Raw genomic sequence first — 27476 nt, forward strand, 5'->3', positions numbered from 1 at the left:
TTAAAGCATAGAACCAGAGAAGAACCAACTTCCTTCCTTAGAACCAGTGCTCATGGCACAAACCAACAGTAATGGTTATGGACTGTGGTGGTTATCTTGGGGTGGAGTTATTGAGGAGACATGTGGTCACTACAGGCCAATCTTAATGATTTGGGTTTTAAACTTGCATCTTCAGGCAACAGGGTATCAACCGGTCTAATTTCTACAAGACTGTGTTTTTTTTTTTTTTTTACTTTTAATTCTAAAATACTGACAGCTAAAGTTTAAAACTCTGATCACTTCCTCCCCACCAAGGAAAGAGATCTTGTAAATATTCTTTCCTATTTTATATTTATAGTCGGAACATTCTTCGTAGAGCTTAAATTACTTACAGAAGATTTTTTTTCTAAACACAGATAGGTCTCAGGGATGTTAGAAGCAATGATGTTGGTACTTAAATATCTCAGAAGCCCTGGAAGCTAATTTGGGTCCAGTGTGAATTATTCTCCAGTTCTGCTTCATGCCACCAAAACACATGGCTACTCATGTATTCCAAAGATACTGTGCAAAAATTAGCTTTCCTGATACTGCATGTGCATCTGTTGCACAATATGGTCCATCCCGTCTGGTATTTCAGAGGTGAGGGGACTGCAGCAACGTCAGAGCCGTGAGTGAGGGCCCTGGGATTCCTGTGGGCTTGGCTGTGTAGCACTCACCTCGGAGAGCCACCGTGCCATCGTCAGAGAGTATGTTGGGGTCGAGGAACACTCTGGCTTCACCTTCTAAGGAATCCTGTACGTATAATACTCGCTGGTTCTGCAAACCTGTATTGTAAAAATAGAAATACCTGGGGGACAGAGATGGTCTTTATTTAGCGGTAGAGTTTTCCACTTGTGGGGTACAATCAAATACACACAAGCAAAAAGAAAAACAACACACAAGGGTTCAATTGCAAATGGGCTATGCCAGGGACATACGTGGGGACTAGGATGGAAGGTCCCACCACCTCCCTGTGCCTAGAGTTAGTTATCTGAATTGTTTTGAGTACTCAAATAATTTATCGTAATTCTGCATATTAACTAAATGGGAACAAATAAAGCCTGCTTCATTTGCTAAAATGAAAACTGATAATCAAAGAAAGCAGTAATTTTTTTTCTTTTCAATGGAAAAGAACACAGGTATTCTAAAATGAAATGCTGGATCCTGCCCTCGGCAAGCCGCTAGGGCAGGGGTGGACAAACCCTTTCTGTACTGGGCAAAACTGCAAATGTTTTAGGCTTTGTGTGCCATAGAGTCTCTGCTGCTGCTACTCAATTCTGTAGTTGTACAAAAGCAGCTATGGATAATATGTAAATGAATGGACAGGTCTGTGTGCCATTTCAATTTTATTTACAAAACAAGCGGCGGGGGCGGGGGGGGGCAGGCATGTAGATGGTACTTTGCTGATATGTGTGTGTGCGTGTGTGTGTGTGTGTGTGTGTGTGTGAAGGCGGCGGAGGGGGGTCTAAGAAATTCTCAATAAATTTATGATGATGGTTCCAGAGACTGAAAAAAAAGAACAAGAGAATATGTCTAAGTAGGTGTGAAAGGGAGAGGAACAAGAGAGGTGAATTAGTAATAGGTGCCGCCTCCTGGCCATTTCCATTCCTGGGTGAAAGACACCCATACAATAAAATCCTTTCTAGCAGTATAAGCCAAAGGGAATCTTAGAGGCAAACAAATCTCCACTGCTGTCTGCAAATCATCCTATCTCACCAATTACTAGCCATAAGACAACAATAACTTCCTATAATCTAGAATTTTTCCCTAGGAAGTATCTCTACCAAATTTCTTAATTATAATTTTAAGAATATGGACAACAGACCAAAAGTTTTTATTCCAATACTCAAGCACAGAAATGATTTGACTTGAGAGTGAATTAATTCCATCAATGGCAAGTTATTTAGAATTTGTATTTCAAGATTTAAAGAAAGCATTCAATTAGACAAGTAAAAAGAAAAATAAAAGCAACCTCACGTACCGTTTTCCTTTCTTGAAGTGGCAACTATACTTGGGATAATCATACAGTTCAGTCATTCTCTCTTTGTATAAACCTCTGATAGGACATTGTTCAAGAAATGGAACAGTAATCTTGTTCTGGGCCTCAACAAAAGCCTATAGAGAAAATTTAAATGGAAAAAGCAAGTCAGACATAAAATTTTCCATATGGAATTTTATCCACTGATATATATCCATGAAAGCATATTTTTCCCTCAATAAATGATAACTAGTCCTTTCATGGCACTAACTACATACTGTTAACTCATTTAGAACTCACAATTATCTTACGGAGAAGGCTCTGTTATCAGCCCAACTTTACAGAGGAGAAAACTGAGTCTCAGAGTAGATGAAAAGCTGCCTAACATCAGACAGCCAGGTAGGGGCAGAGTTTACTCTTGAATCTGTTCCCTTAACACAGTCTGCTGTACTAAGATCATGCAGTCATTTGACTACGTTCACACCCTGCCAAGGTGCCAGCCTTCCTAGTCAGTAGTCTGAGATCCCACAAACCATCAGAATTAAAGAAACATATACAAAGGTGCTATTTTACCAGTTTTGCTTTTGCCTATGCTGTCTTCCTAAGGCCTCCTACCTTGTCAACTTCAGAGAACCTTGTTAAAATTTGAAACTGAAGAATATTCTTTAAAAATTGGAGAATGGGTGGCATTAGATAAGAATATCAACAAAAACAGTTTGTAAGAAGGGCAAGAAATGGTCTGCAGGAAGTCAGGGGACCCTGGCAGCAAAGGCAGGGCAAGGGACAGGTTTCATAACAGATCAACTATACCCAAGCCTACCCTGTTTGTAAGTAAGCAATTAGAAAGTTCTTCATACTATGAAAACTCAGACTCAGAATATTCACCTCTGGCTATTAGTAAGAAATGAAACAAGAATAAAATATATTAGCTCTAAATTCAGTTGAAGGTTCAATCTGATGTTTACAAACAGGTAAGTTCTCAGAGGAAAACTTCAGGAAATTAAGAACATAATATATTTTGAATGACAGATGAAAATGCGCTATCATTGGCCTCTACTTTTGGATGGATCATCAAGGTCCAAGGGCCCACCCTAACTCAAAATGGTCTTCAAATGGGATCTCCTACAATAACCACCAACTGTGCTCTGGAAAACCATGATTCTGTGTTGAAAGAAAGCTGTTCTAAAATTCACTGATATTTATAATGTGCTTGAGAATATGAGAGAAAGAGTAGAAAGTAGGACTAAAATAATGAACAACCCTTTTTGCAAGATGATCCATTCAAGAAAAAAAAAACTGTTATGGGGGTACCTGGGTGGCTCAGTCCGTTGAGTATCTGACTTGGCTCAGGTCATGATCTTGAAGTTCGTGAATTCAAGCCCCACCCTGGGCTCTCGGCTGTCAGCACAGAGCCTGCTCTGGATCTTCTGTCTCCCCCTCTCTGTCCCTCCCCTGCTCGCCCTCTCTCTCTCTCTCAAAAGTAAATAAACATTAAAAAAAAAAAAACCACAAAACCTGTTATGGGTCACATTTCTTATTTCATTCAAACAGAAAATAAAATGTATTGAGTCCCAAAGAAATATAATGCCAAATGCTTATTGCCAAGGAACTGGCAATTCACCCTGGCCTGCCTTCCTACAGCACTTAAGCTAACGATAGTTTCTATACTTTTAAAGAGTCGGAAAACAAAAACAACCCAACAGAGGCCTATGTGGCTCTCAACATCTGAAACATTTAATACATAGTCCTTTATAGAAGAAGTTTGCTGATTCCACTGCGCCTCATTAAAAAGAGTGTCAAAGAGGAAACGGGCTTTTATTTTGGTTACAATGTCAGTGTACAGCCGCAAAGCCACTCAGGGGCAGCACTGTGGAGATCACAAAGTGTGTGCAACAGCATTACTGATTTCATGATGGAAGGAAACGCCTTGTCTACTTTACAGACACGGAAACTGAGGCATGCAGTATTGAAGTCACCCGGTCAAGGTGAACAGTGAGTTAGCAAGAGCACTCAAGCAGAATTACAGTTGACCCTTGAGCTACATGGGCTTGAGCCAGGCAGGTCCACTTATCTGTGGATTTTTTACAGTACTATAAATGTATTTTCTCTTCCTTATGACTTTCTCTGTAACATTTTCTTTCCTCTAGCTCACGATAGTATAAGAATACAGTACATAATACAAAAAACACACAAAATACATGTTAATTGACTGTTTATGTTATCAGTAAGGCTTCCAGTCGACAGTGGGCTATCGGTAAAGTTTGGGGGAGTCAAAAGTTATAAGGGAATTTTCGACCTCACGAGGGGTTGGCACCTCTATCTCCTACATTGTTCAAGGGCCACCTGTACTCTATTCCAGTCACAGTAGGAGAGGCTGAGGCCGGCTCCATGCCTGATTCCGGATGTGGGATGAGTAAGAGCAGACGCCCGGGGGGAGAAAGGAAGCCAGGCCTCCTATGATTTTCCCCCCGCCTGTGTTAGGTGGGGCTGGACAGGCACGTCAGGGTCCTGGAGCATCGGAAAGGACTTAAGAAAAACCTCATGTGCATCAGCACTGATCTTGGCCTTGTGGATGGAGAGGTGACAAGTCCAGGACAAGCTCCCTGCCTTCGTGGCGCTAACACTGTACTGGGGGAGACAAAACACAAGCCAGAGGGTTACAGAGAATGGTTAGTCCGAAGGCCACACGCAGGGTAATCATGAGCATCTGCAACCTGTGCTGGTCCTGAACTGTATGCCACCTGCCAGGGATGAGGCCAGGACAGAGCCTGAGAGGGAGTGCTGTGAGCAATGTGACATCGCTGTGACATCTCTGCTATGTTTTACAAAAATATCAATCCATACCGGTTTGGAAATTTAAAAACCAGTCCTGCACCACAGAGCCTGGGAAGCACTGGGAAGGAGGAGGGAGGGTGGCCAGGGAGGCCCATCTGAGGCGGTTCTGAATTAAGGTAGGCTAGGCGACAGGGAGCAGCCATGCAAAGACGGGAGAAGTGCTCCAGGCCAAGGAATGGCAAGCGTGGGACCCTGGGAGATGGGGAGCTCCCAGGTGTGAAGGAGAGCAGGGAGGGCAGTGAAGCTGGGAATGAGTGACAGGGAGCAAAGACCCAGGTGGGAGCTGATCGTGCGGCACCTCATCACGCGGCACCTGGTGGCAGTTATGAAGTTTGAATCTTTATTCTAGGGGCAAGCAAGCTATGACTGGGAAAGGAGGTAGTTACAAAATCTGGCTTATCTTTTGAAACATCTACCCTTGCTTTGGATGAAGAATAAACTAGGGAAGCAAAATTGGAAGTCAGAAAGGTGGGCCAGTGGTCCAGGGAGAGCTGAGGCCAAGTGAAATGGCTGGTCTCCAGAAGAAGCGGGAACGACCACTGTGACAGGGTGCAGAGAAAAATGGGCACCGTGTACACTCGTGTGTGGATTCGATGGCTATTTCCCAGAAGGGCCTCATCAGACTGCTCTAGCTCCTCGGGGCTCCCACCCTGGGATCCCAGTGTGCTGAGGCTCTTGGCTGGCCCCTCTTCTTCCACTGAAGGGGCCTCTGAGGAGGGCACTGTGCGGGCTCTGTGTCCCTCACCCTTCTGGTTTGTGTTTGTCTGAGGCTGATCGAGGCCCTATTCAGGCTCTAGTAGGACCAAGGTGGGCCCAAGACACACAGGTGTTCAGTTCCTTTGCTTTGGAAAGGTGGAACCGTCTTCTTCAACTGCTCCTCTATCTTGCATCACTTCTTTTAGACGTCTCGTGGTACAGACACACCTGCGGCAACCAAATCCATCTCACACTGAAGCAGACACTGTGGCTCTTCTCGTTTCCAATGTTCATAAGACTGTTAGGCCAGGCATAATGCTACTAAATAATGATACAATTCTAGGACTATTATGACCAATTTTGTCACCCCACCCATCCACCGATGATAGTCAACCAATTACTCTAAATAGAGCAGTTTTTAAAGACTATGTCCTTCCAAATCAAAGACCTACACGTAAAACCAAACAGGTCAAATGCCTCAAAGTCTCAAATTCTTTATAACTTGGGCAAATCCTTCTCATGCTCAAGACAGCAAATGTTCTATAAAGGGGCTTTGTGAAATTTAGGGTTCTACAGACTGTCAATATGATTTCTGGTATTTTAATCAGGAAACACCTTCTTGGTCACTTACGGATTTAACAGTTTGGCTTCTTGGTCTAGAAATTAGAACAAATTGGGGGAAAGGGAGAAAAGGGGCAAGAAGAGAAGAACAAAACTGGAGGACATCCATGATGATAAAGGAGCAGGGTGAGGAGAATTAGAATTCTCTTCGTTCCTCAGGAAGCTTCGGCGTCCACAGTCGATTACAGAGTGTTGTCCAAGTGACTGGAATCTGAAAGCCCATTAATGACACCTGCAGCTGAGCCTCTGAAGACGATCAACAGTTTGGATTTTATAGCAATGAATGGATGTGAACGCACTGAATAGCTGCCCGGGACTAAGAAACTTGGCTTATACCTCCCACTTCCCTTGAAGATTAGAAAGCTCCACAGCAAGGCAATGTTTCAGTTATACACACGGAGTAAATTCTAGAGATGTGCTGCATGGCACTGCGCCTGTAGTTAACAATACTGTACTGTGCACACAAAACTCTGGTAGGAGCTCATCTTTTTTTTTTTTTTTTAAGTTGATTTATTTTTGACAGAGAGAGAGAGACAGAGACAGAGCATGAGTGGAGGAGGGGTAGAAAGAGGGGGAGACACAGATTCTGAAACAGGCTCTAGGCTCTGATCTGTCAGCACAGAGCCTGACACAGGGCTCAAAATCACAGACCATGAGACCATGACCTGAGCCAAAGTCAGATGCTCAACCGACTGAGCCACCCAGGCGCCCCTGGTAGGAGCTCATCTTAAAGTCTCACCACCATGAAAGAAAAGGAAAGAAGAGCTACCTGGCAAAGGGTCACTCAGGTTGGGAGCTGGAGATTCCTTTACCCTGTCTTCAGAAAGAATTTCTTCAAGTTGTCCTCACATGCACTGTATTTTAATCCACAAAATACCTCACATCCTTTAATAAGCATAACTCATACACATATGAGTAAAAATGAAGCATACAGTTACTCACTAACTAGCTGTATATATATAAAACACCACAATTAACATAAGATTAAACAGATGAATCAGGGATAAAGGGAAATGCTACAAGAGAATAAAGGAGAAATTATTTCCAGGATGAGGCAGGGGTGAGAGAGAGTGGGGCAGGCAGGTGTCAAGATGACCAAGAGGGAGTCTTAGGTAGGACATTAACTTGCACACGGCTATCAACCTCCACTCTTCCCAAATAAACAACAAAAACTAGGAATGGTGCTGTCCATCACCATCATTTGAGGAGTTTCTGCTGCAAATTATACACACAGACATATGCATGCGTGTATATGACCTGGTTAAAGCAACTTTCAGGGCCTTCTGAAGAAAACAGGTTGGTGTCAGAGGAAGGTCTGGCAGAACAACACGGTCCCAGCCACGAGGAGGCTGAGTGCTTCCTGGAGGCCAGAGGGAGATGCATATGTGGGTCCCCTCTCACTGCTGGGAGTATGGCAGAATTCAGATATGACTCTCCAAGTGCAGGGACACCCTTATAAAAAAGAAGGTAAGGGGCAGCAAAGCTCATCCATGAGGCTCCAGGACTCAGGGCCCGGAGATTTGGACAGTCACACAGCAAACTGAAGGCAGGTCATGCCAAACAGAAAATTAAACGCAGCTGCTTCAGGAAACAGGTCTAGAAATTGAGACTATAAAGGAATGGAAATAATATATTTTATAAAACTAATATGAGAAATATATACAAAGAGAGAGAAATGAGTATCCCATATTTTCCAGTACTCACTGAACATTTTTAAATAATTAGCAGTACCTCAGACAACAAAGGAAATCTTAAATTCCAAGAAAAAAAAGGGGATTCAGGTCACAGTAAAAGCACAATGCTACTTTCTTTTCCCGGCCCCACAAACCCATTACTTACTTATTCCCCAGGAGGAGAAAGAGTGAATTCAAGTGGTAAGAGCCCCAACTCCATGGGGCTTGTCTTTTAACATTAAAACCCCAGAGTGGGTGCACCTATTCTCTCTGGGACCGTCCGCCCTCAGGCAAGGAAGGCTCACACTGAGCTTCCAGCTGCATGTGATTAACAGTACAGGTGGGGCCTTCCAGAATCCCAGCCAGGTCTCTTTTCCACCTCCTATGCCCATCCCATATGGGCAAATCAGTTTGACCTTACAGTCAAGTCTTGTTCTCAAATGTAGTCACTACTAGGAAGTCCATTCAAAGCTGAAACTTGAACTCCATTTGGCTTGGTCCTTTGGGGCACATGCTACTAACCAGAAACCCGGCAAGGACAGACAGTAGTTCAAATCTAAACCTAATTAAAAACCTGATCATGAAGAAGTTAAATGCATACACATCCTCTCTTAAATAACTATTTTTTTTCAATAAGAGAATCCAAACAGCAACAATAATATTTAGAAAACAAGAAAAATAAGACTATTAAAGAGTTAAAATTCATGAGATGTGGCAAAACATTTGAAGGTGATTATCTGTATCTTGGTACCCTTGAGAAGTCCTACTGATAGAGTGGGGGAACAGTGTGTGACTTCTATTGGCCATTTGAGCACCCCACCCTCGAACCAGGGACTGATCCAGGGCCAGGAAGAACACCCATACAGGATGAGGCTTGCACTGGGTCCAAGGGCTTGTTCTGTGACTTATGCACACAGTGCTGGTGTCTGGGTGTGCCTTGTCCTGAAGGACAGCAATCACACTGTGACGGTTGAGGTATGTCTGGCACAGGTGAGGTGCTCTGCATTCGAATAAACAAGCTGGGTCTGGAAAGTGACAGTTATGCTTTCAGGAAGTTTGTGTTTTACCCTCTCTCTCCATCAGATTTTACTGTTTTTGAGTACCAGTAGATTGCACCATCTGTCATATGACGTTACTGCTACCTCTGTCTGTATTCTAACTATGCTAACTCCTTTCTACATTCTTTATATAAGAAAACCCTATCGGATCGCCTGGGTGGTTCAGCTGCTTAAGCGTCCGACCTCGGCTCAGGTCATGATCTCACGGTTCGTGGGTTCAAGCCCTGTGTCAGGCTCTGTACTGACAGCTCAGAGCCTAGAGCCTGCTTCAGATTCTGTGTCTCCCTCTCTCTCTGCCCCTCCTTCACTCATGCTCTGTCTCTCTCTGTCTCTCAAAAATAAATAAATGTAAAAAAAACAAAAAAGTGAACAAAAAAAACCCCTATCCATTTCTGTAAGCAGTCTTTCCATCCATTCTTCTCTATAGGCAAGTCAATAAAGGAGTCATGAACCCAGGCAAAGCAACCAGAATCCTTTTTCAGTGACAGGGATGCATACTGGCAGACAGAAGTTATCTTATCTTCTGGGATTTGGGACCATTAGGACTGAATAAAACTGAAAGAGACAAGGCCCATCTTTTCCTACCACATGGAAGAGGCTACTGGAAAACAAAACAATCAGAGAAAAGCAGATGACCTGAGAGACAAAGAAAAACAGGTTTCCAGAAATATCATGTGCACTCCTGGATCAGGCTGTGCCTAAAGGCTCTTACACCCTGGTCGCCAATTACAGCTACTTTGCTCCTTTTTTCACATGAGCTGGAATGACTTGGGTTTCAAGTACCACTAATCCGGCATCCAAACAGCTCTTCCAGGAGTCCCGCCATCTGCTGAGCAAGGTGAGGCTGGTAGAACATGAGCAGCCTAGGAAGAGGAGGAAATGACCCAAAGTTTGCCCAAGTCCTGGTGGGCGGAGCTGAAAAAGGTGTATCTACACGAATGGTGTCTTATCAGTACATGAGAAAGTGAAATGAAACTAAACATTCAAATCAAAGTTTTATTTTTTATTTTTTTTAATTTTTTTTTTTTTCAACGTTTATTTATTTTTGGGACAGAGAGAGACAGAGCATGAATGGGGGAGGGACAGAGAGAGAGGGAGACACAGAATCGGAAACAGGCTCCAGGCTCTGAGCCATCAGCCCAGAGCCTGACGCGGGGCTCGAACTCACGGACCGTGAGATCGTGACCTGGCTGAAGTCGGATGCTTAACCGACTGCGCCACCCAGGCGCCCCTCAAATCAAAGTTTTAAAGTAACAAAAGAACATGAGAAGAAATTAATTAGAAAATTAAAAGAGTATAACTTCTAAGTCCTCGAATGGCTTCTTTTAAAAAAAAAACTTAAAAAGGGAAAAAAAAACCTCAACCAAAGCTCTGGCTAAGCTAATCAAGGAAAGGGGAGAAATGTTGCAGAAACTCAATATTAGAAATGATGAAGAAATATAGCCACGGACAGGGAGAGTAGAGTTGGGGACGTAAGAGATATTACACTAACCCCATGCTGGTACATTTTAGAATCTCAATGATGTGGGCAATGTTCTAGGAAATACAAAGGATAAAAATCGATCCAAAAAGAAAGAAAGATCTGAACAGGGCAATAACCATGAAAGAAAGTGGAGGAAAAGAGCCTAAGAATTAATTGCAACAAAAGAATTTGTCCCACAAATTATCAAGCAGATAATTTCCATGCTATTTAAAGTGCTCTACAATAAATGCAGTGGCAAACATTTATCAAGCACTTACTTGTGTCCACCATTTTGCTGCATGGTTCAAAATTATCACTTAATTTTCACCACAACCATACAGAGTAGTTTGCTCCAAATTATAAATCAGAAAACTGAAGTTTGGAGTGGTTAAAAAATATGACCAACATCACATCTGATGAAATTGTGGTGTAAAGATTCAAACCTGCCTTTCTACCTCTGACGCTGCTCATTAAATGATCCTACCCACTGCCTTCCCATGAACATGCAGGTTCCAAGATCTCTAAGGGTTCCCATTAGTTGTTGGGGGGAACAGGGTAAAAAGAAAATCCTAGAAGGGAGACAAATTAGGAAGCTACTGAATGTCTAGCACAACGGCAATGCATGCCTGAACCAGAGCAGTGTCAGTAGGAATTTAAAAAAAAAAAAAAAAAAGAAAGAAAGAAAGAAAGAAAGAAAAAGGAGAAAGGCATGAGATTTTATAGAGGCAGAACTGGAATTCCTAAAAATCACGTGTATGATTAAACAGACAGCTGACAGAAATGGTCAGTGCCGTAAAATACTACGTAGGAGAGTCCCTCAAGTCTTTATTCTAACACTTGCCTTGATATCGCCCAATGAAAACGTCAGAACCACAAACACTGTCCCTCCGATTTATAAAGATGCTATAAACAAGTGAGGCATCGACTAGGACTTTGACTCCTTGAAAGTGGTGTTACTATCAAAGGTGTTAGCACCTTTCTCTAACCATGTCTAAGCATTCTCTAGGGCAGTTTTCCCAAGCTTTCTGGACCTTAAGAATTATCTGGGAGACAGAGATTTCTACTGAAATCAGATGCTCCAGAATTACAGTTTGGAGACCTATATTTTACTAAGTGCCCAACGAAGGTGGTTTTTATGACTAAGTGCTTTGTTCCCTGGAAATGGCAGCATGGGGTGGTGAGTGGATTTTAGACAGCTAAGTTTGGGGGCAGTGGGGAAGAGAGGCCAGGAGAAGTCAGTTATCTCAGTTCTTCAGTTGTTAGCTCTTTACCAATGGTTTTCCCAAACATATCCGAGACCAGCATTTCTCATAGGAACACCATGATGATTAAAAACCAAAGTCAAATAACTGCCCACAGGCAAGATGCCACTATTAAATGTATTCAAGCACGTTAAGCATTTTGTCAGTGGTCTGGGGTCTGCTTTTCTAAAATGAGACTCAGGATGTGTCTGAGCCTCTTTTCAGCACAGAACTCTAGCAGCTCAAAGGTTAAGTGGCTTGCACACCCCCAATCGCTGGTTCTCCTGTGCTAACACGTAAATTCCATGCCGGCAGGGGCCACATCTGTCTGGCTTTTGACAGTGTCTGTTCCTCCTCCCAGTTTGATCTAATGCTTGCCACAGTGGACACACAGGTAAGCTTGGATAGGAGAGGAAAGACAGGGAACAGGGAAGGGAACGAACACATACGGAGAAGGGAGAGAGGATGAAGCCAGCAGACCTGTGGCATTTCGGGTAGCCGGCATCCATTCTCCCTTTCCAGTGTCCTCCCTTCTTAGCAGACAGTAATTCCAGGTAGCTTCCTGATGGTACAAAAGCCAAAGAGGGTCCCTGGGGCTTCTACCAAATTTCCCATAACCACAGTTCAGCCAAGGAGTGAGCACACATTTGGAGTTTGGCCAATCAAAACTCCCTCTCCTGGGAGAGTCACTAAACAAGGGACAGGCAGTTGAAAAAGTGAAGATCATTTATGCCATTAGCAGTGCTGGGTGAAAATTGGAATTTCTGCACTAGAACTATCTGGTTCCTGTCTGTGCCAAGCCTAGCCCTTCAGTCTACCCCAGGAGCTGGGCTCATCCTTGCCATAAATTCCCTATTTGCTAAAGCTGGCCAGAATCCATTTCTGCTGCTTGCATCAAAACCCTGGGTACACAGGTGCCTGGGTGGCTCAGTCGGTTAAGTGTCCGACTCTTGATTTCGGCTCAGGTCATGATCTCACAGTTCGTGGGTTCGAGCCCCACATAGGGCTCTACACTGACAGTATGGAGCCTGCTTGGGATTCTGTTTTTCTCTTTCTCTCTCTCTCTGCCCCTCCCTAGCTCATGTGCATGCCCTCTCTCAAAATAAATAAACAAACCCTGGTTATAGAAGGCATGAGAGAAGAGAAAAAAAGCCAGCAGCACTTAGAAAAGAAGATGGTCCAGTACCAGCAACTTCCTCATACTTTTGATGATTATCCCATCCATACATCAAAAGGAAGTTGTTTCCCTAATTACATATTTCCACTGTGGATTTATAAGAAGTGTATTTACAAACTACAATAAGGAAAAACATTTCCAAAGGAGGTGATGAGTGAGATATTTAGGAACCTGAGATAATATGTGGTAACATATTTACCTAAAGCGCCTCCTGTTTCCAATCAAGGAGGACCGCACAGTAGTAATTCCCAATCCAGGTCCTACATGGAACAGTAATGAATGGGTAGACGAGTGTTTCACAGGCCAGCTTTGCCAAGGGCGTTCACAAGGCCCCAGTTAAAAGAGGTACTACCAGATAGTTTGAAGGTAATCTCTGCCCTAGTTTAATCATCACGCTTTAGAACACGGGAACCTCACTTAGAAGTCACAGTCCCATGGAAAAATACCAACGCACAGAGCGTGAGCCTCTTTATCTTAAACACCTAGGATTCGAAAGGAAAATCCTTCTTAGATTTCTGGATGAAAATAGAAGAGTCTTTGAAGTTGGACATTCTGACTACGCGGCTGGAGCACCAGCGTCTGAAGGTCTATATCCCGCTACGGTTACGCAGCAGTGCCCCAAGCTACACCATCTTTGTGCAGACCTCTGCCGGGTACGGAAAATGAATTCTTCCGTGCATTTTCTGAGGTGAAGGTCAGTAAAACCTTGGAAGTGATTTCAATAATACTCATTTTATAGGCGAATAAAATGAATCCAGGCTAGGTAGCCTGCCATGGTCATAGAACAAGAAAATGGAAGGACAAGAGCTCTGATTTGTGTGTTCTGTCTTCCAGTCCCATTTGGCAAATATTCTCTGCCTCCACACTGCTTCCCAACAGAAGTAATATGAGGAGTGCCTGCAAGCGCACAGGATGAAGAACTATCCACGAAAAGGATATTCAGTGTGTCCTAAAGTCTTCAAAGAACATCATAAACCCAAGCCAATTAATTTCCAGTGAACTTCATCTGCTGTCTTTTGGCTCAGAGACTAGCCCTTCAAGCACTGGAAGTCCTGGAAGCAACCTTCAACTCTGCTGGCTCTGCAGCCTGACAGCGCGGTGGCCTGCTGTAGAAATGCAACTGGACAAATGAACTCTGCTCACCCAGCTCCAAGCTACTTCTTCTACAGGTTGGCTCTGGTTCCATGCTAGGGAAAGCCCAGTGTCCAGGGAGATCTGGGCCAGACTGGTACCGGAACAGAGCAGAAACTCCTCACACTACATATGTTTAGGGTTAACCTTTAACAATGAAAACAAAAGCTAGCAAACAAACAAGAAAACAGACCTCACAATAGGCAGGAAGGATGCCTGAAAGCAGGTGCTGACCTCCGTAAACTTTGTTCTCCACTGACCTCTGTGACATGAAAATACCTACACTGAAACCCTAGGCTGCTTCAATATCCTAGAGATGATCAGAAGTCATTTAAGATTTAAATCTTCCCTGCCAGAGAAGGAAACAGTGTAAGTACAGGGGAAGGGAAAGGTAACGTGTCCAGGTTTCTTACTCTGAAAGACTGAAGGACCCCTGCTCTCCTCCCTACGTTTCTCAGCCTCTTATCAGCAGGTGTAATGAGCTATCTCCAACTATTCAGCCCAATGGGAGAATGGGAAGGGAGAGCAAATAATGTCCTAGAGAAGACCTATGTTGTGTATTCCTTTGATCTTCTCTGACACAGATGGCAATTTTATTTTATCAGAAGGAATAAACATAAACTAAAACAACTGTTTTGTTTTGTTGTTGCTGGTTCTCACTAACGTTCTTCTCTCGTGAGATCCACCAAGGAAACAGAGCTGTTTGCTGTGGCTCTCATTTTGCCTAGGGCCACTCTCAGGGAGAAAACAAAACTAGTCCTTAGGTATATGCAGATCATATTCTACACTTAGCTACTGCTGTACCAAAGTCCCAGGACAGAGTTTCTGTGAAAGGCAGATTTGACAATTAGTTACAATTAAGAGGGCTATCCCTTGAAAGGTATAAATCCCTCCATTCTCTGTATTTCCCCTTCAGTAACTCAGTAACAACTTCTGGCATATGCAACTAAGAAGTTGGAGCCACAAAACGTGGAGTAAGACGGAGAGCCTCCTGAAGAGCCTACAAGGACACTGCTTCCGTCTAGACCTTGGGGCTGCAAAACCAAGCCCAATGATGTAGAGAGAGGAATTTATCACACTATCAGGAAGGGGAGCAAACAGGGTGGAATGACTGCACCGCAGTGAGCGGAGAGGCCAAGACAAATACTCGTTTAGTAGTGTCACAGTGACCTCAAAGTGAGACTGCCATCTCAGCTGTGAGAGCAATGGAAGCAGAGTCTGGGGACTTGGGAGTCAACGCAGGGCCAAATGGCAGAGCAGTCTGCTGGACAGGACAGATGCAAGTCTCCACCACTCCCCCGAACATGTGGTCCACGTGCACAGTGAAGAACATAGGGTTGGGAAGTTTCTGCATTTGAGGAGGTTGGTCTATGTTGATGGGCAATATTACCGGGTATGGTGACAAAGGAAGAGGGTCAGCTATGTCACGGGGCGTGTGGAGTGACTCCTGGACAGAGGAAGAGAGGGAGATGGCACATGATAAAATCTGAAATAACAACTGACCAGGGCACCCCTGAAGGGCCAGGACACCAACGAAGAGGAAGAAAGAGGTTGAGAAAAGCTACACAGAGGGTGGGGCTTGGGGTTTGTTTCTTGTTTCTAGGAGGGAAATCTAGAAAGTTAAAGATGATGATGTCAATCACATGCACGTTAACGTCAGTGGATGGAAGACAGGGGAGCAGAGCCTCGTTATTAGATTGAAGGCTCAAGTTGACCTCAGCGTCAAAAACGGGCCTGCAGGAAGACTGCTCCAAAGTGCCTCCTACGATCTGCAAAGGACACGGTGGAAATGCCTGTTGAAAGGAGAGTAGGAGCTAACTGCCTGTTGGGCCTGCCTATTTAGTCTCCAAATCATTTTTAATGACTGCAAACCTCCCTCTCTAGCTCTTCATGCTGAAAACTTCCAAGGTCACCCGGGTGTTCCACTTACACCAGTGAGATTTCACTATGGTTCAGATGCTTCAAGAGTCATACTTAGCTCTCTAAAGTGCTTTTAACCCAGAACTTTCCCTTTATCTGATTTTTGTTGTTTAGTTTCTATCCCTATATAGATTCTCCTACAATCATTTTACAAAGGTCGTTTTTAATGTTGTAACCATTTGGAGCACTGTAATTTTTATCCTCGCACTTAATATTCTACCACAAGCACCTTTTCATGTTAGCATGCAATCTTTATAGCCCAACATTTTAACAGATGCACCTATTACTTCATTGAACAGATTCAACATATTCTACTTAAACACTACACTATTGTTGGAAAATTTTCACTGTTAGAAATAATGCCCTGGGGCGCCCGGATGGCTCAGTTGGTTAAGCATGCGACTCTTGGTTTCAGCTGAGCTCATGATCTCGCATTTCATGGGTTTGAGCCCCACATCAAGTTCTGTGCTGACAATGCAGAGCCTACTTGAGATTCTCTCTCTCTCTCTCTCTCCCCCTTTCTCTCTGCCCTTCCCCTGCTTGTTCCCCCCCCCACTCAAAAACAAATATACTTAAAATTTTTTAATTAAAAAAAAAGATATAACACTCCAAACTGAGCCTTTGAGAAATCTCTGTATTTTCAAAGTGGCATTATTACTTTCCCAGTAGGCACGAAATCTCTTTCTCATTCCCAAGTGTTTGCTTTTTGTTGCTCTCAGATGGGTTAATTTCTCATTACTGATGGTACATATAAGAGCTGACAGTTTTGTATTTCTTTTGCACATACTATTTTATACATAATCACTTTATGGAATCATTAATTCTGGTAAGTTTTCATTTGTTTCCCTTAGGCTTCCTAGATACATGATCATATAATCTACAATTCATGATTTTTACTTTCTTCTCTCCAAATTTTGGTTCATGTTTTATTGTACTGATCAAAGCTTTGTGAACATATAAGAATTGTAGTAACAGAGACATTTAGCTTAGTATTTAAGGTACTGTTTTGAATGAGATGTCACCTTGATAAAGCACTGTAATTCCAACTGTACTTTTAGATTTTAATTTTTTAAAGTTTACTTATTTATTTTGAGAGAGTGAGCGAGCAAGAACAGGGGAGGCACAGAGAGACAGGAGAGGGAGAGAATCCCAAGCAGACTCCGCGTGTTGTCAGTGTGGAGCCTAATGTGGGGCTCAAACCCACAAACCATGAGATCATAACCTGAGCTGAAACCAAGAGCCGGACGCTTAACCGACTAAGCCACTCAGGCACCCCTTTAATTTCTTTTTAATATTAATTAGGATAATTATATAGCTTTATTTAATCTATTTCTATATTAAACTCTTCTTTAATTCCTGTGATAAATTCAACTTTCTTTTAAATCTACTAACATTCATTTATATTCTTTATACTCACAAGAAAGGTTGGTCTTTACATCTTCATTGTCCCACACAGGAACCACTAGCCACATGTGGCTATTGAGCCCCTGAAGTGTGGCTGCTGTGAACTGATACATGCTAGGGGTGTAAAATAGTCACTATATTTCAAAAACTTAGTTGCAAAAAAGAGGAACATATTTTAATAGTATTTTATATTGATTACCTGTTGAGATATTAATATTTTGAAAATACTAATTAAATATAGTACTATAAAATAATTCCATTTGTTTCTTTGTACTTCTTAAAATGTGGGTACTTGAAAAGTTTGAGTTATACATGTAGCTGGTATGTATCTACTGGGTAGGACTGGTCTGTACAAAGTATCTCAAGTTTCCATATCAAGGTTGGATTTGCTTCAGAGAGTCAAGTGAGTTGTTGTATAGGATCTTTTACAATCTGGAGCATTGCCTATAAAATAGGATTATATGGGCCTTGACAGCTTTAAGGGATTCATCTAGATTCAACAACCTCCTACTTTTAAGTTACAAGTCTGCTCTGATATTCTTTTATAAGGGATAAAGCCTTAAATGCCAGTCACTGTCAGGAATGGATAACCCATATTACACACTAGATTAAATCAAAGACCTCCTGATAGCATTTCAGAATTTAGTATAAAAGAGCTACAAATGTTCTTCACTTCCTGACTGGTTTTTCTTTGTTTTGGAGGCTATGTGAAGATATTCCTCTTTACATCAAGGTGTGACTAATACACCTTTGTGTACATGTGTCTAACCATGAGCAGGAAATATACGCGCTGCTCTTCTCCTTAGAAAAACACATTAGAAAAAAATAACTCCTCAGAAACCAGATGATATTACTAGCCTTGGTCATTAACGAACCTGTCTGGAAATGAGGGAGATGGGTGTGTGGGAAGACTGCAGGGAGGAGGCAAAGGTTCAAAGCCACTCTGACACCCGAGGGAAGCTGTCCGCACAGGCCAGTGTGGGCACAGCAGCCACAGCCCATGGTCCCCGCGGGAGGATGGCCAAGTCCCACGGCAAGCAGTGACATGAATATATTCCCCCCAAAGCTACCCAGAGTCTTTTCCCTTTTATTAGTTTTTAACATAAAGTTGATAACCACCTAGCTACCTCCACACTTATTAGCTGAATGACCTTGGGCGTGTTAATTAATTACTCAGTAACTCCATTTCTTCATCTGTAAAATGGGGAAAATAAAAAGCTCTGCTTTAGGCTTTGAGAATTAAATGATAGGGGATGCAAAGCTACCGATGAAGTGCCTGGCACACAGTAAGCACCCAATAAATGTATACCATAAAAATAATAGCGTATACTCATTAGCTTCTAGCAAATGTGAACTGTAAGATCACTAGCGAAGTTTTTCATCTACTAATAAGTGGCTTGTCAACCACAGGACCAGCCAGTATCAATTAAGGAACAGCAAAGCATGTGTTCATTAACACGTAAGCAAAAACTGGGTCACTCTGACACTGCTGAATCCCTCAATCACCATCAAAGCCTGAAGAAATTCAGGTTGTAGCCAATACCTCAAAGTAATCATCACAGAGACAGTCTTTGGGGCAGTTTTCCAAGAGATGCACGCAGGAAGTTCACTCCTTTCCTGGTGCTTCCCATCCATTACAGGTTAGGTAGCTGCCTGTGACTCTCCATTCCCAGGCTCCATCCCTGTCTCGGCTCAGGCCAATGCCAAGTGATCAAGGTCATTCCTGGCAGGGTCGAGGTGAGGAGGCAGCCCCACATCTGCTCCCTGAGCCTCCTAGCCTTCCCTGCAGAGTTAGAGCCCCACCCACTCTCAAAGATCCCCATCTATTTCTCATCATGGATTCTCTATCCATCCACCTTTGTAACTAATGTTTCATGAAAGAGAACTGAAAACCCGAATACCAGTAATTCTCACCCATGAGACCTTTGTCTTTCTTGAGGAGTCGGGAAAGGGAGATAAGAAGGACTATAGGTATAAGCAAAAACCATTAGAAAAATCTCAAAATGGTGGTGTGCTTACTTCAAGGACAAAGGTAGGGAAGAGGTTATAAGGGTTTCTACAGTGAGCCAAAAAGGACACACCTGCTGGAAGGAAGAGGAAAGGGTGGAAGAAAGGAAAGCAGGCAAGCTGGTGCATGGGAACGAAGGAAGAAGAAAGAGACGACATGAAATTTACTCCAGGACCACCTCTTCTGCCTCTACTTTTTCCTCTTGCACAGACTACCATGCCTGGCTAAGCCCTTTGCCCCATTCCTTTCCTCGTCAAGCTCTTTCCCAAGGATTTAAAAGTGGTGGAATCTGTTACCCCACAGACCGACCAGGCAGGAATGGAAGGTGGGAATGGGCAAGGGGAGAATCCCAAGCCCACTAGCCAGACCCACATCGGGAGGGAATGCTTTCCTGGCAAATCTGAACTGCCTTGGAAACCTGAGTTGACTTCTCCAGAGAACACCGGTATTTATGGTGGCAGGGGACCACAAGACATAGGAGGAGCTAAGACATAGGCTTATTGGCGGCAGGTCTGGAAAACCACCCAGAGTGCATTTAGCGTTGCCTTTTTAAAAAATGGAAATGTACTCTGGGATTCTAAAGAAGTTCAAATAAATTTCCGGAATAGTGAGCATATTAGAAATAGCATACATATTCCCATGCACTAAGTGATATGTAAATATAGTTATAAAGTAAGAGTCAAGGAACTTGACATGGATTGGAGAAACATGATCCCTTCACCCAAGCAAACTTGATTAACAAACTTACAGTATATGTAAGGATGAATCCTACATGACAAGATCTGGGCACTCCAAGGACAGAACATCTGTGGGACATAGCACTCAGGGGTACTTTCATTAATGGAATGAGACTTCAGCTCAAAATACTATGTGTTTCTCCAAAAGAACAGTAAAGATTTACATTGTTAGGCAGAGCAGAAAATTCTCCCTTCACCCCATTACTTCTATAAAATATAAGAATGTTCTTACATTTACAATTTGGTTCATTTTGTTTTTGTTGCATTAAAATCAGTAAGTGATCCAAGACCAGCACTCAGTTTTCAAGACCTGGTATTTGTTCAACATACAGTTGACACTTGAACAACATAGGTTTGAACTGTGTGGGTCCACTTGCACGTGGACTGTTTACAGTATAGGACTACAAATGTATTTTCTCTTCCTGACGATTTTAATACCCTTTTCTTTTCTCTATCTTAATTTACTGAAACAATACAACACATACTACTTTTAAAAAATGTGTGTGGACTGTTTCTGTTATTGGTAATGCTTCCAGTCACTATTAGTAGTTAAGTTTTTGGAGAGTCAAAAGTTGTAGTTGGATTTTCAGCAGGGGGCGGGGGAGGGGGTGGGGGGCTTTGACCCCACCCCCACCCCTCCTCCCACACTGTTTAAGGCCCAACTTTATAAGATTTTTTTTCCTTTGGAAAAAATATTTTAGGCAACGTTTCATTCACATAATTTTTCTCTAAGTTTTCATTTTTACTTGGTAAAATCAGTTTTTTTCTTTCTCATATTTTCCTTTCAAATTCTTGCTTTCATCAGTGTTACCATAAACCATAAACATTATTGCAAACATTTTCTTTTCTCTGGGACAAAAAATGCTTTCATCTTTTTTCCCATGGATCATTTGACAAAAAGTGGTAGCACCAACAGGTATATTCACCATCCCACGGCAGAAAACACAGGAAGATGCCAGAAAGGAAAAGCCATAGCTACTGAAGTCTAGGGTTTGGGGCAAGGTACTAAGACCACCTTATCTTTAATTATAAGCCCCAATTACCTTTGTCTGCTCGCTGTCTGGATCTTCAAGCCAAGCATAAGGGTCGTAAATTTTATGTCCATGATAATCCTGTACCTGCAAAAGACAAAATGTGGTTTTGGACAATTAGAGTCTAACCCCCAATTACATTAGTATTTTCTGAATGTAACAGAGGAAAAATAGGATAAGGACAGGCAAAATACTCCAATTGGCTCACTGGCAATGTGTCTGCCCAAATTACCACATGAACCAAAGCTGGCAGGTTCTCAAAGGTGTCAAGCCACCCATCATGAAAAGAATGTTTTAGCTGGAGAAGGAAGAAAGATGAAAGGTCAGAATAGGGAACTGCTCTGTCTGTACAACACAAAACAAAGGCCTGCCGCTGTGCTAAAGAAACTTGAAAATGTGTGGTCAGTGGCAAAGCACAGAATCGCACAATGCACCAGGGATGCAAGAAGGGCATGTTTGTGAAGGAACCACCACGCACGTGCTGATTTGCTTCTTTTCTGTTCTTGCTGAGCTTACTAATGATGAGAAAATCTCCCTGCTATATATAACATGATTGGTTTTTGTCTTTAAGTCTAAACTGCCAAAAAGCAGGTTACCAACGTGCGGTAGAATGATTCCAGTTGATAGCAGCTTTAAAAAAGCTGACGTAAGTGCAATGAAAGAACATTTCTAAAACTGCAGCCTTTCTTCCCTTTTGTGTATTGTTACAAAATGCTTACAAAAAGAGGCACAGAGGCATCACCCATTCAGACTACCCTGGTATTTGAAGAAAGACAACTGCTTAGTGCAGCAGGGCCCGGCAGAAGGGAAGGCTTCAAGGAGCTCCCGCGGGCGGCTGAGCATCAGAGACATCTTCGAGCTCCTGAAAAGCCCAAATTCCTGGGCCTGGCCTTGGAAACTGACCCACACACTACAAGAGCAGTCGGGAGTCACCGCTCCCCAGGTGATTATGCCTAAAGAAAATTTCCAAAGGTAAAAATCATCACAAAATCTCTCCATTTCATACTATCGTGATTAATCTCACTGAAAGCATAGGGACATCTTTCCAGTAAATCTCTTCTGAGCAACTCCAACATTCCTGTTACAGTTTCTCATAGGATTTTGGGAACAAGAATACCAGGATCTCAGATGAATTTTTAATCTGTCTCCTTGCTTTGACGATTACATCGAAAGGTAAGGGCTATTCCCTAATAGAGGCAAATAATCTCCCAGAAAAGGAAAATCTGTTGTTTCCCCAGCTGGTACAAAGTTCCAGTGTGGCTGCTGGCCAGTTTAAGAAGGACCTCTTGGTGCCTAAAACCCCAGGCTTTCTGCAAAGGGCCTTCATCTCTCCTTATCTGGTACCAGATGAGAGAACACCTGGAGAAATGCACACCTGGAAGAATGGTCAGTTAAGGCGGAACACTCAGAAACTGTTCTCATTAAACAACTGACAAATACAGGTGACATAAAACCAGACTAGAATCTCTCCTGACAAATCCTCATAAAATCACCAATTTTGAACCCTTAAGAAAACGCTCTCTAAATATTAGCTGATTGTGGGACGCCTGGGTGGCTCAGTCGGTTAAGCGTCTGACTTCGGCTCAGGTCATGATCTTGCTTGGTTTGTGGGTTCGAGCCCTGCGTCAGGCTCTGTGCTGACAGCTCAGGGCCTGGAGCCTGCTTTGGATTCTGTGTCTCCCGCTCTCTCTGCCCCTCCCCTGCTCACAGTCTCTCTCTCTTGCTCTCTGAAAAATAAATAAATGTTAAAAAAAAAAAAAAAAAAGTTAGGGGCGCCTGGGTGGCTCAGTCAGTTGAGCATCTGATTTCGGCTCAGGTCATGATCTTGCTTGGTCTGTGGGTTTGAGCCCCGGGTTGGGCTCTGAGCTGACAGCTCAGAGCCTGGAGCTTCCTTCAGATTCTGTGTCTCCTCCTCTCTCTGCCCCTCCCATGCTCATGCTCTGCCTCTCTCTGTCTCTCAATAATAAACAAACGTTAAAAAAATTTTAAAAAAATATTAGCTGACTGTTACCACTCAATGAAAATTTTGTATCTTTTCTTATCTGCAAGTCTTTCACATTTTACACACATTGAAGTGGTTTTAAATATGCTTAAAACAACCTTCTTTTCCTCTGACAATAAGAAATCAGAAAAATTTAGAGTTGTAAAGGATCTTCCAATCCAACATTTTTAGGAGCAACAGCAGGCTCAAGATGGCAACGTGCCCAGGGCCATACTGAGTTCAGAACCAGAGCCGGGACTAAAAGCACACTGCCAACAGCTTTTCCCCAAATATTCCTCAGAGGTGACACACCAGACACTTTAAAAATGTTCCTCGATCATGATGTTCCTAAAACTCAGACGTATCCATTAACTTGTCATAAGAAAGCAGAAAAGATTCACAGGAAATCATGTTAGTTTTGCCTAATACTAGATCCAAAGCAACGAACATTCGCTCACTATCCACACTATGGTGCCCAGTGTTGTAAAGCAACCTTGTGAGAGGGTGGATGATATTCCTATTTTTCAGATTATGGAATGCAATTCAGAGAGGTTAGCAGGAGAGAGTGAAGGCTGCAGATTTACGGCTCACTTGGAGATCACTGTGAACTAAACACTGTACCATAGACTTCAGCCATGGTACCTCACTGTGAAGCTATTACCAACTCATTTTCCAGGTGAGGAACCTAAAGCTGGAGAGCGCTAAAGCAACTGTCAAAAGTCAGGTGGCTAATAAACAGTAGAACCCGTGACCCTCTTTGAGCTAACCCCAAAGCCTGTGGGGCTTGCTACTGAACTACAACGGGTGTAGTAAACTGGCAGGCCCACACCTGGACCCTAGCTCAGAACCCAGGGGTGCCTCCTGAACGGTGTGTACGGTCAGGAAACCGCTCCATCTTTCCAGAACCAGCATTACCATCTGAAGCCAATTAAGGGCAGGTGTTCAGCAGGCATTTTTAAACAGGACAGGAAACTGATTCTCTCCAGGGCAATCCCACAGGCAATCCCAGGAGCCTCGTGCCACCACCCTACTCCCCTGCCCCCCCTACTTTTTCTTCTACAAGACCGTACCCTACAGATGGGGTGGTCTCGTAGCCATATCCCCTGAACTCAAGTTGGGCAGTACGTGGTTCTCCTTATGATTTAAGTTTGCCAGCCATTCCTCATCTCCTCAAAAGACTTTAAAAATACAGCCCTGATAAGGCACTGTTAGCATTCAATATTTTACTTGTACCATTCAAATAGCTCACCTGCTGACTTCAGGATAAACCGCAGAGTCCTACACAAAGTAGACAGAGCCCATCAAACCTGGCCCCATTTTTTTTTTTCTTTCCACCCCCCGACCCAAGCTTATCCACCCATGGATGGTCACAACAGCCCTACTGCCATCCTGCAAACAGTGCAAGTCCACAAATGTCCAGCCCTACATGACTATGATTTATTTTGGTCACACAGCCAGGAATGTCCTTTCTACCTTATCCAACTGGCCAACTTCCAGGCTCAATTCGCATATGATCTCTTCCCCCTGATGGAAATTAATCCCATTCTCTTCTGTGTTCTCCACTCACCCTACACACTCTTCTAACCCCTACAGCAGGCCTGAATTTCCTGACAGCACATGCTGCCAGTACAGACAATGGCATTGCATTGGAAGCATCATGGTTTCCAAGTTTCTGCTCATTAGGGCGGAAATTCACCAAAAACGGTTGTATGCTCCAACCCCACAGGTCAACAGAAGACTGCCTGGTATTCGGCTGAAAATGTTCAAGTGACAGAGAGAGAGCTACAGCAATCTCTAACACCTGCTGGAGAGAGACAAACCCAACCTAGAAAAGAAGGCGACAATTTCAGCCGATGCCTAAATCTAGCCTAAGGTTTTAGTAATCAGGACCCTGTCACAGTAAAAAGATACTTACTCCATGTAGGCTATCGGGGCTGGGATACGTACACCGTGGGATCCACGGAGTAGGGTCCAAGCCAGACCTGAGCTATATTCCCTTGGCCATGAGGCTTAGGGCTTTCGTGAGTTCTTTGATGAGAAGAAACTGTAGAATATCAAAATCTGTGGAACCTTTTGAGTTAATTGTTCATAATCTTTTGGACGTCTTCATAAAATCCTCACTTAACCCTTTCAAGAATGGCAGGATTTTGATAACCCACATAGGGAAAAACTAAGCAAGACGCAATCCCAACTAAAAACACAACTAAAATGACACTTATCAAGTCGCACAACCGATAGTTCTTTCTACTTTGAATCTATCCTGAAAACTCAAAGATCCTTAAGAACCGAACTGACATAGTCACAGGTCTTCTGATTACTGAAGTCTGGCACACTGCAGGGCCAGACTGTCATGGGAATAAATGAATGATGATAGTCTTACTGCAAAAGTCAGTCCTAAGCCCTGTGGTTGGCCAAGCCAGTACTAACATTTCATATATGAGAAAGAAGGCCCATAACAGGTAAGCGATCTGCCCAAAGGCATCCAGCTAGTGAGTGACAAAACCAGCACTAGCACTCAGGTCTTCTTACTTGGTCTTACTTACTGCCCTCTTTTCCATTCCAGCAGGATCACTTTACTCCCATACACAAAGGAAACAACCCTTTGAAACACAGGAATACAGCTTCTTGGGCTGTTAAAGTAAATTTAATAAGCAAGCAGTTGAATAGACTGAGAAAACATGGTTACCAGATGGCCACTGGTCAAAGAAACCATGAATGCATCAGTGCCACTTGGAAGTCTTAATTTAAAACAATATGTCCTTTACTTTAAAGCCTCAGTACCTTTTAACCCAGAGTGAAATGTGCTTTGAAGTACAGACGTTCTGGCATAAATCAGGTCAGAGGAATCAGAAAAACAACACAACCACCACCACAGATCTATATATACAAAAATTTTTTATTCTGATTCTATTTTAAGTAATCTGAGATATTTGGCTATTCCTCAGAGAATCAAGCCCACATTTGGATTCATTCCAGTTCTTAAGATGCCAAATTGATTTTTACACAAAAAGAGTGTTTGCCCAGATTTCCACCCACTAGATCTCAACAGTTACCCTGAGCTAATCCACAGCTTATGTAAATGATGGCTAACCCTTCCACTAAGCCAAACAAACTCATTCTGAAAAAGGCCATCCATCCCCTCTCCCTTCTAAAGCCCTCCTCTCACCCGCATCAACTCCTTCTCTTGTTTAGGAAAACTTGGATCAGCACTGCAACACTACGGGGTCACCGCTCCACCCTCCCCATGCCACGGTCTTGTGTCTGCAACCCCCGCACCACACGCCCAGTACCCGGCCCGGGGCACGTTTTAATACCGAATGAATGAACTTCAAGGATTTTAAATTTGGAAGTTTAAAAAGTTTGCCTTTGTTTTTGAATTTTACATCATCTACAGACATACACACTTTCTCCTACCACCATATTTAAGCAAGAGCCTCCTCCAGTCAAAAAACAGTGACACGTTCTGTCTTCCCAATCCCGTCAAACGCCCATTCCTACCTGGGTGTCTGCCCTTGACCCCATTGATTTTTAGGAGGCGGCCAAGCGGCGACTGGCCTCGGGCTCTGCCGCCTCTAGGCGGCCAGTGACGGCCACCATGGCCCCCGCGGCTCGGGAGGAGCCCGGCGCCCCCGGCCCGTATCTCGCAAACAAAGGCCGAGGGGGAGGGGAAGGACGCAGGGGGCGAGGGGCTGCGGGGAGAGGGGCCGCGGGCGGCGGCACACGCGGCGCCCGCGGCGGGCGAGGGCTGCGGTACTCACGGCGGTCTCGTCGCGATACACGTCGGGGTACTGGAAGGACAGCATGGCCAGGGGCGGGCGTGGGGCGGCGTGGGGGCGCGGACTGCGGGCGCGAGCCGGCCGGGCTGGCCGCGGGGCGAGGCTGGGGCGCGGGCAGGGGCCGAGCGGGCGGCGGCGGCTGCGGCGGGCGGCTCTCGGCCAGGACTCTCACGACCCGACCGGCGGCAAGCGGCGAGGACGTGCTGGAAGCAGGAAGCAACTGTCGGCGAGGCCGGGAGCCCCTCCCCGGCGGGCGGGCCCAGCGGCGGCTGCGGCGGCAAGAGGGAGCGGGCGGCGCCGTGCGTGCGCCGGGCCGGGCGCACAGCTCCCTCTGCAGGAGCGCCGGCCGCGCCCGCGCCGCCCGGGCACACGGGCCACCCCGCCGAGGCCGCGTCGCAGCCACGCCGGCCCGCCCGCCCCGGGCTACCCGGCCCGGCACCCGCCGGAGACGGACCCGCGCGGGCCGGGGACACCCGCGCGGGGTACACGTCCGGTCTCGCCGGCCGGGGCCACCACGCCTCCGCCCTCCTCTTCCCGAAGTCCCTCGCTGTCAGTTTAGCCATTGCCGAGCTTGAGAGCGAACAGGCGGGTTTGCTTATTAATCGATTCCCCCATGTTCCTGTTCCCGGGCGTGGTGGGGAGGCAGAGAGAGACCTTGGCTCTCTCCAGCCTTAAGAGCAGTGGGCTTGAGGTGGCCTAATTTTTACTGGCTGCGACTCTGGACTTGGA

General features: G+C 44.3%; 1 protein-coding gene across 1 annotated transcript in view; it reads right to left on the bottom strand.

The window, feature by feature from the left end:
* The window catches only part of PREP (prolyl endopeptidase), a 120275-nt gene extending 93389 nt beyond the window's left edge, over positions 1-26886 (bottom strand). Inside the window, exons 1-4 of the mRNA XM_078447174.1 lie at positions 26730-26886; positions 21003-21077; positions 2000-2133; positions 696-826 (exon numbers count right to left, since the gene is read on the bottom strand). Of these exons, the coding sequence (XP_078303300.1) occupies positions 696-826; positions 2000-2133; positions 21003-21077; positions 26730-26774 (385 nt within the window). The 5' untranslated portion in view covers positions 26775-26886. The remainder of the gene's footprint in view (positions 1-695; positions 827-1999; positions 2134-21002; positions 21078-26729) is intronic.
* Between the last annotated feature and the right edge of the window lie 590 nt (positions 26887-27476).

The sequence above is a fragment of the Panthera onca genome, chromosome B2, assembly GCF_046562875.1.
Source record: "Panthera onca isolate mPanOnc1 chromosome B2, mPanOnc1 haplotype 2, whole genome shotgun sequence".
NCBI lineage: Eukaryota > Metazoa > Chordata > Mammalia > Carnivora > Felidae > Panthera > Panthera onca.